The sequence below is a fragment of the Macaca fascicularis genome, chromosome 9 (assembly GCF_037993035.2).
Source record: "Macaca fascicularis isolate 582-1 chromosome 9, T2T-MFA8v1.1".
NCBI lineage: Eukaryota > Metazoa > Chordata > Mammalia > Primates > Cercopithecidae > Macaca > Macaca fascicularis.
Window position 1 is genome coordinate 49,645,621 of NC_088383.1, and position 9,615 is coordinate 49,655,235.

A 9,615-nucleotide genomic window follows, 5' to 3' on the forward strand; every position below is an offset into this window, starting at 1 on the left:
TCTCCTAGAATTGGCTGATTTTTATCAAGCAAGAAATACTCTCCCTGAAACCTTCAGTATTTCTTGGTCTTTATGTATCAGCATGAACAAAATGATAATCAGCTTATGTAATCTAGAAATGTTCAAGGGACCTTTAATATCTCAGTCTGGCATTTTTTAATGCCATATGTATATAATTTTTATAAACTTTAAAATACATAATTGTTATATAAAATTTGAAAACTCCACCTGCTATATACAATTTGAAAACTGCTATTGCTTGTCTATCACTTTTCCATGACTGTGGAAGAAAATTACATCATTCTCAGTCATGACTGTGTTAAGTATGATGTCCTTAAAAGAACTGTCTACACTCACGAACTCAGGTTTTCTTTCTGTTCACTCTTGATCTCAATGCCAGTAAGTCTTCGGTGTCAGCACTCCTCCAAAGTTGTTTTTCTCAAGGTTATCACTACTTTTTTCTGTAACTAAATCTAGGCATTTTTTCTTACACCTCATTTAATCTGTCAGCAATATTTGAGCCAGTGAAGGACATCTCCTCCCTAACGGCGTCTTCACTAGGCTTTCAGGACCTCACCCCCTCAGGTTTTTCCTCCTGCCTTTCTAGTCCATTCATCGTGGTCTGTTTTGCTTGCTCTTCCTCATCTTTCTCCTTTTGGACGTTGTTGTTTCCCAGAGCTCAGTCCTCAATCTTCTTTCTCATAACTTTTTTATTTTTTTAAGACAGAGTTTCGCTCTGTCACCCAGGCTGGAGTTCAGTGGCATGATCTTGGCTCACTGCAACCTTTGCCTCCTGGGTTCCAGTGCTTCTCCTGCCTCAGCCTCCTGAGTAGCTGGGATTACAAGTGCACGCCACCATGCCCGGCTAATTTTTGTATTTTTAGTAGAGACAGGGTTTCCCCATGTTGGCCAGGCTGGTCTTAAACTCCTGACCTCAGGTGATCTGTCTGTCTGTGTTGGGATTACAGGTGTGAGCCACCATGCCTTGCCCCTCATGACTTTTTCTACTGTGTATATGCTAGTGATTCCAAATGTATGTCTCCAGCTCAGGTCTCTCTCCTTAATTCCAGATCTCTGTATCAGCCCGCCTACTTGACATCTCTATTTGATTAGCTGTTGGGTATCATACACTTGTGAGATGCAAAACTGGGCTCCTGATGCCTTCCAGAAATCTACAGCTCATGTAGTCTTTCCTCCTCTGGTTAAGGGCAACTCTTCCAGTCGCTCTGCCAAAAACCTTGGTGTCATTCTTGACTCATCTTTCTCTCTCTCTGACACCTCACATCTAATCTCTCAGTAAATGCCAGGCCTACCTGAAGAATGTATCCCGAAGCCAGTCATATCTTGCACATCTGAGCCACCATCATCTGCAGTCTACATGAGTGTCGTAGACTGGGAATTGATAGTCCTGGTTTTTAAAAACTTCCCCTTTCATCAATTCTTAACTTAGTGGATGGATTTAAAACATAAGTCAAATTGTGTCATTCCTCTGCCCCAGCCCTTCTGATTGCCTCCCATTTCACTCTTCGAGTATGTGACAGAGTTCCTCCTAATAACCAAAAGGCAGTAAACCATCTGGCATGTTACCTCTCCTGCTTGAACTTCTGTTCCTTACCTCTTTGCTCTGCTTCAGCCACACTGAGCTTCTTGCTATTCCTTACCTATCCCTAGTGCTTAGACTCTAGGCACACCTCTGTCTGCCCTTAGAAGTTCCCTGTGTCTGGATATTCGTCTAGCTTTCCATCTCTTCAGTTCTTTACTTAAAATCCCCTTTCTAAGAAGAAAAGGGGTAAAAGAAACACATTAAGGAATAACCACTTTCTGAGGAAGAACCGTGTACCAGCACAATTCCTAGTCCAGAGAAAAATGAAGGAAAAGGAAAAAAAGAGAGAGAACGATGACTAGCAGAAAGGAATTACAATTGTATCACCAGGACACATCATGCTTAAGATTCAGCTGGGAGCCTACCAGGGATGCTGTCTAACATAATCAAGGGAAGGTTCAGTGCAACAGTGGTTTATCATCTCTAACTTTAAACCTGTTTGTATCTTGACATCAACTCTGTTAACATCATCACTTTCTAGAGTCTTTGATATACAAATACAATATTCTTTGTATTAAAGAAAAATCCTCTTTCTCAGCAGGGGCTTTTCTGGCCTCCCAACTTTCCCACCACCCTCCTCGTCAAACACATAAACATTTCATTTTCCTGCTTTAGTTTTTCTCCTCTAACGTACTGTGTATTTTGCCTTACCTGTCTGTTGTATTGTGTGTTTATCTCACTCTCATGAATAGGGGTTTTATTGTTCATTACCATATCCTCACTTCCTAGAAAAAGGCCTAACATATGAGACGTAGCTACCTAATAAATAGTTATTGGACAAACGAGTGGAGTTTATCCTGGATATGTTGCTTGAGTCTCACTTAAAAAGTGTTCGACAAGGTTCATTTTAACAATTTTGCCAGGTGATTATATGCATTTTTAAAATTCTTATGGCACTTTATAATACGCTACATTGTTTATATTAATATTTTTTCGCTTAGGGAGAAAAGCCCAATATTGTGGTTATTCACTATTCTTTTACTGTTAATCATGATAATTGCAATTATGGTAAAATGAGTGAGAGGAATTGCAAACTTTACTGGTATTTTATTTATTTAGAGACAGAGTCTTGCTCTGTCACCCAGGCTGCAGTGCAGTGGCATGACCTTGGTTCGCTGCAACCTCCGCCTCCTGGGCTCAAGCAATTCTCCTGCCTCAGCCAGCTGAGGAGCTGGGATTACAGGTGCGCGCAACTACGCCCGACTAATTTTCGTATTTTTAGTGGAGAGGGAGTTTCACCCTGTTTGTCAGGCTGGTCTTGAACTCCTGACCTCAGGCAATCCACCCGCCTCGGCCTCCCAAGGTGCTGGGATTACAGGCGTGAGCCACCACGCCCGACCACTAGTATTTTATATTAAAAACTATTAGAGTGGTAAATTTAATGGACCACAAATTCTTTCCAAGGGATTATGGACCTTTGGTATTTGAAATAAAAAGTCAGAGTTGGAATTTTTTGCTTCCTCTAGTAAGACGTATACTGGTCAGGCACTGTCTATTCTGATGGAGCAGCTCTTGCTGCTGGGCTGTCTTTCAGAAGCAAGCTGCTCACATGGATATGGGTTGGTGAGCAAGGCCAGTGGTCATTGGTGGATTGACTAGATTTTGAACTGGCTCTGGGTGGCTTCTTGTTACCATGGCTACAGGTCAATTCTTTCGTAAGTTGAGTCAACTTTAACCAGAAATTTTCTGTTCAAAAGTTGCCTTCCATTAACTACGTTCAAAATGAAACTTTTTAATATTCCAGAATTGTAGACTTAGAGTTTTGGTTATGATGGATTGGTTAATAGTAGCTCTCAGGATGATTTTTTTTTGATACATCATCTTAACCAGAAGAATTCTGTGTATAATTTATTTCTTGAAAATAATTGTTTTATTTTTGTTTTTGGTATTTTTAGAAGCTTTTGCTCAAGTCCTAACATAATCTCTAGTAGGAGATTTTAGTCTCCTTGTCAGTTCATGTATGTATATGGTAGTGATATTCTCTCTTTTTAAATTCCTTTTCTTTTCTTGTTCACTTTCGTCTCTGTACAGTAATCATGATATTGTTATACATTTTTATCTCATTAAAAAGTAGTTACAATTTTCTGCTGGCAAATCCAGCTTTTTATATATTTTGACTGAATAAGTTAAAAGTGAAGAAAATTTACCAGATCATTTTATTTTCAAATAAAATCATAACTAATAAAAATTACCATTTTTGAATTATAAATAATGACATTTAGATATTTTAAAAGTAAGGATACACCCCCCAGTAGTTTAGCTTTGTGTTTCCATGCAAATCTCATGTCAAATTGTAATTCCCAGGTGTTGAGAGAAAAGAGCAGGTGGGAGGTGATTGGATCATGGGGTCAGTTGCTTCCATGCTGTTCTTGTGATAGTCAGTGAGTTCTCAGAAGAGCTGATGGTTTCTTAAGGGGCTCTTTCCCCTTCACTTCTCTCTCTCCTGCGGCCTTATGAAGAAGGTGCCTGCTTCCCCTTCATCTTCTGCTATGGTTAAGTTTCCTGAGGCCCCCCCAGCCATGCCTAACTGTGAATCAATTAAACCTATTTCCTTTATGAATGACCCAGTCTCAGGTATGTATGTGTATGAATTACCCAGTCTTGGGTATGTATGTATGTATACGGTGTGTGTATATACACACAGACATATATATGATATATATATGTGATGTGAGATATATATATATCCATTTTCTTTATTCCACTTATCAGTTGATGGACACTGGTTGATTCCATATCTTTGCATATTGTGGATTGTGCTGCAGTAAACATATGTATGCGGGTATCTTTTTGAGAGTACGATTTCTTTTGTGTAGATATCCAGAAGTGAGAATTCTGGATAAAATGGTAGGATCTACTTTTAGTTCTTTGAGAACTCTCCATACTGTTTTCCATAGATTTGTACGAATTTGTATTCCCACCAGCAGTGTATAACTGTTCTCTTTTCACCACATCCACACCAACATCTGTTGTTTTATGATTTCTAAAAGTGGCCATTGTGGCTGCAGTGAGGTGATATCTCACTGTTGTTTTATTGTACATTTCCCTGATGATTAGAGATATTTAGCATGTTTTTATATGCTTGTTTACCATTTGTACATCTTCTTTTGAGAAATGTCTATTCATGTAAATTTGGCCACTTTTTAATGGAATTCTTTGTATTTTTCCTGTTGATTTGTTTGAGTTTCTTGTAGGTTGTAGATATTAGTCCTTTGTTAGATTCATAATTTTCAAATATTTTTTCCCATTGTATAGGTTGTTGGTTTACTCTGATGATTATTTCTTTTGCTGTGATGAAGCTTTTTAGTTTAATTAGGTCTTATTTATTTTCATTTTTGTTGCTTTTGCTTTTTGGGTCTTCATCATAAATTCTTTGCCTAGGCCAATATTTTCGGGTCTTAGGTTTAGGCCCTTAATCCATCTTGAATTTATTCTTGTACATGGTGAGAGATAGAGATCCAGTTTCATTCTTCAACATGTGGCTATCTTTTTTCCCCAGCTCCATTTGTTGAATAACGTGTACTTTCTCCAGTGTATGTTTTTGTATCCTTGCTCAGAGATCATTTGGTTGTAGTGACTTTATTTCTGAGTTGTCTATTCTGTTCCATTGATCTAGGTATCTACTTTTATACCAGTGCCACGCTGTTTTTGTTACTGTGGCCTTAGAGTATAATTTGAAGTCAGGTCATGTGATGCCAACATATTTGTTCCTTTTGCTTGGTATGTCTGTTGCTATTCAGGCTCTTTTGTGGTCCTTCATAAATGTCAGCATTTTAAAATAACTTTGTGAAGAATGACATTGGTACTTTGCTAGAAATTGTATGGAATGTGTAGACGGCTTTGGGCACTATGGTCATTTTCACGATATCAGTTCTTTGAGTCCATTAACATAGGATGGATCTTCATTTGTTTGCATCATCTATTATTTTCTTCAGTGGTGTTTTCCAGTTATCTTTATAGAGATCACTCACCTTTTTCATTAAGTATATTCCTAGGTATTTCACACTTTTTTGCAGCCTTTGTAAAAGGGATTGGATTCTTGATAAGGACTCTCAGCTTGGTCGTAGTTGGTGTATAGTGGTGCTACTGATTGGTATTCATTTAATTTGTAACTTCTGAGACTTTACTGATTCATTTATCAAATCTCCCATTACCGCCCAAGCTCCTACTCCTGTTGGATCAGCGGTGGCATTAGATTGTCATAGGAGTGTGACTCGAACCCTGTTGTAAGCTGCTCATGCAGGGGATTCAGGTTGTTCACTTCTTATGAGAATCTAATGCCTTATGATCTGTCACCGTCTCCTGTCACCCCCAGATGGGACCATGTAGTTGCAGGAAAACAAGCTGAGGCTCCCACTCATTCTGCATTTTGGTGAGTTATATAATTATTTCATTATGTATGAATAATAATAGAAATAAAGTGCACAATGAATGTAAGTGCTTGAATCATCCTGGAACCATCCCCCACCTCAGGTTCCTGGAAACATTATCTTCCACAAAACCAGTCCCTGGTGCCAACATGGTTGGGGCAGCTGGGTTAACAGATGTGAGACCCCTTTGCCTTGTCTAGGATTCATGTGCAGATATACATCGTGTGAATGACGTCTGATGGCGCCATCGTGCCCTGTAGATCATTTTAGGGACACCTCCAGTATTTCATGAAAATTAAAATTTCTTCTAGTGATGAACAAAATGATACTCAGAAGCAAGTTTCTGAAGAACGGAACACTGGAATATCACAAGATGAGATTCTGACTAATAAACAAGAGCAGATAGAAGTAACTGAAAAGAAAATGAATTCTGAGGTATTTTCTTTAGTTATTTTCAAATTTTTCATATGTGTATATATTTAAAACATGATATATTTTGGAAATATAAAGGATTTTTAAGTCATATATATGTGTGTATATATTCTATATATCCTTTGTCATATATCTACATATGTACATATAGGATAAAGCTATGTTCTGAATTCAACTCCATTTGCCTGCAGCAGTCGAGCAATGGCCTCAATCCAAAGGAGAAGCATTTGATATTTTTCATCAGAATTGATGATCTTTCCAATATCAAAAATAAGTTTCGCTAGTAAAAAGAAATTGTCTAGTTTTTGGACATTGGTTTATTTTTTGAAAATATTAATAGAGAAGTGAATTGATTATTTTCACTGATAGGAAAGTCGGAAATGTATAGCTGGGTCAGAGGCCACATTGTGGATGTCATTATCCTTGCTTTTGCAGAGAGGAACAGTTTGCTCCAAGAAGTTTCTCATTTCAATGCAAAGAGCTTTGAAAACAATGACATGCCATGATACACATTTAGTGATAATTTATTGATAAGTATTTTGTTCCTAGAGAAATAGTTCAGTGTATTTCCCCTATTTCACACTTACTACTGTTTCAAACATTGTAAAGAGGAAAGAAAAGTTATTGCAATGGCAAATAATCTCGTGATTTCTAAGAAAATCTCTCTAAGTTCTATCTTATTTACCATTCATATTTTGAAATAAAAGGCTTCTTTTGTATTTATGTATTTACACCATAGAAGTAACTGTGATTTTGTGGAGGATCACTAGAAGTAGCATCAGGAGACCTGGGGAAAATCCTGCATCTTGTATATATTTTTTGACCTCTCCTTTTAAGAATCGTGATCTTAAATGAGTTCAGTGTTGCATGTAGAAGTCCAATGCTTAGATGCAGACGTGTACAGGTAGAAGGGTACAGTGCTTAGATGCAGATGTGTACATTGTGGAAGGGTACAATGCTTAGATTTAACCGTTATGAATAAATGTCACTCTTATAACTGAGTATAAAAATATTAGAAATGTAGAATATCAGTAAAATGTTCTTCAGTAAAAGGAACTTAAAGAATTTAACCTCTGGGTTTTTTTGTAACTCAGAGAAAGGCTTTATAAATTCTGAGATTCTTTAAAATCCTCTAGTGATTTATTTTTCATAGTCTTTAAACAAATACTTAAACTTTTGGGAATTTACACTCTATCAGGTTTGAAATTTTGTCCAATTTTTTTTTCCAGTTAAATGTCCACTATGGGGATTCTTTCATTATACAAATACACATGTTATTTTTTAATTTCAGAAGAAATCATGATATGTCATTCTATTGAGTGCTAATTAAAAGTTCCCTTTGTTTATTTAGCTTTCTCCTTGTCCTAAGAAAGAAAAAGATCTCTTGCATGAAAATAGTATGTTGCAGGAAGAAATTGCCATGCTAAGACTGGAGCTAGACATGATGAAACATCAGAGCCAGCTAAGAGAAGAGAAATATTTGGAGGAAATTGAAAGCGTGAAAAAAGAGAATGATGATCTTTTAAAGGCTATGCAGTTGAATGAGCTCACCATGGATGATGATACCGCCGTGCTTGTCATTGACAACGGTTCCGGCATGTGCAAGGCTGGATTTGCGGGCAACGATGCCCCCCGGGCTGTCTTCCCTTCCATCGTGGGGCGCCCCAGGCACCAGGGCATAATGGGGGGCATGGGTCAGAAGGAGTCCTATGTGGGCAACGAAGCCCAGAGCAAGAGAGGCATCCTGACCCTGAAGTACCCCATGGAGCACGGCATCATCACCAACTGGGGCGACATGGAGAAGATCTGGCACCACACCTTCTACAACGAGCTGCGTGTGGCTCCCGAGGAGCACCCCATCCTGCTGACCGAGGCCCCCCTCAACCCCAAGGCCAACCGCGAGAAGATGACCCAGATCATGTTTGAGACCTTCAACACCCCAGCCATGTACGTGGCCATCCAGGCAGCGCTGTCCCTGTACACCTCTGGCCGTACCACTGGCATCGTGATGGACTCCGGTGACGGGGTCACCCACAGTGTTCCCATCTATGAGGGGAATGCCCTCCCCCATGCCACCCTGCGCGTAGACCTGGCTGGCCGGAACCTGACTGACCACCTCATGAAGATCCTCACCGAGCGTGGCTACAGCTTCACCACCACCGCTGAGCGGGAAATCGTGCGTGACATCAAGGAGAAGCTGTGCTATGTCGCCCTGGACTTTGAGCAGGAGATGGCCACAGCGGCCTCCAGCTCCTCCCTAGAGAAGAGCTACGAGCTGCCCGATGGCCAGGTCATCACCATCGGCAATGAGCGGTTCCGCTGCCCCGAGGCGCTCTTCCAGCCTTCCTTCCTGGGCATGGAATCCTGTGGCATCCACGAAACTACCTTCAACTCCATCATGAAGTCTGACGTGGACATCCGCAAAGACCTGTACAGCAACACAGTGCTGTCTGGCGGCACCACCATGTACCCTGGCATCGCCGACCGGATGCAGAAGGAGATCACCGCCCTGGCGCCCAGCACAATAAAGATCAAGATCATTGCTCCACCAGAGCGCAAGTACTCCGTGTGGGTCGGTGGCTCCATCCTGGCCTCGCTGTCCACCTTCCGGCAGATGTGGATCACCAAGCAGGAGTATGATGAGTCAGGCCCCTCCATTGTCCACCGCAAATGCTTCTAGGTGGACTGTGACTTAGTTGCGTTACACCCTTTCTTGACAAAACCAAACTTCGCAGAAAACAAGATGAGATTGGCATGACTTTATTTGTTTTATTGTTTCAATTTTTTTTTTTTTTTTTATTATTGACTTGACTTAGGATTTAAAAACTGGAATGCTGAAGGTGACAGCAGTTGGTTGGAGTGAGCATCCCCCAAAGTTCTACAATGTGGCTGAGGACTCTGATTGTACATTGTTCTTCTTTTCAATAGTCATTCCAAATTTTGTGAGATGCGTTGTTTCAGGAAGCCCCTTGCCCTCCTAAAAGCCACCCCACTTCTCTTTAAGGAGAATGCCCCAGTCCTCTCCCGAGTTCACACAGGGGAGATGATAGCATTGCTTTCATGTAAATTATGTAATGCAAAATTTTTAAAATCTTCGCCTGAGTACTTTTTGATTTTGTTTCATTTTGAACAGTTTTCATGGCCCCCTTTTTTGTACCCCAACTCGGGGTGTATGAAGGCTTTTGGTCTCCCTGAGAGTGGCTGGAGGCA

The 9,615-nt window shown here is 40.1% G+C and overlaps 1 protein-coding gene across 2 annotated transcripts in view; it reads left to right on the forward strand.

Moving 5' to 3' along the window:
• The window catches only part of LOC135965071 (POTE ankyrin domain family member I-like), a 30,900-nt gene extending 21,778 nt beyond the window's left edge, over positions 1-9,122 (forward strand). For both annotated transcript variants that reach the window (XM_065520553.1, XM_065520554.1), the window contains exons 11-12: positions 6,285-6,408; positions 7,757-9,122. In XM_065520553.1, coding sequence (XP_065376625.1) covers positions 6,285-6,408; positions 7,757-9,085 — 1,453 coding nt within the window. In that variant the 3' untranslated portion in view covers positions 9,086-9,122. The remainder of the gene's footprint in view (positions 1-6,284; positions 6,409-7,756) is intronic.
• Positions 9,123-9,615: the final 493 nt, after the last annotated feature.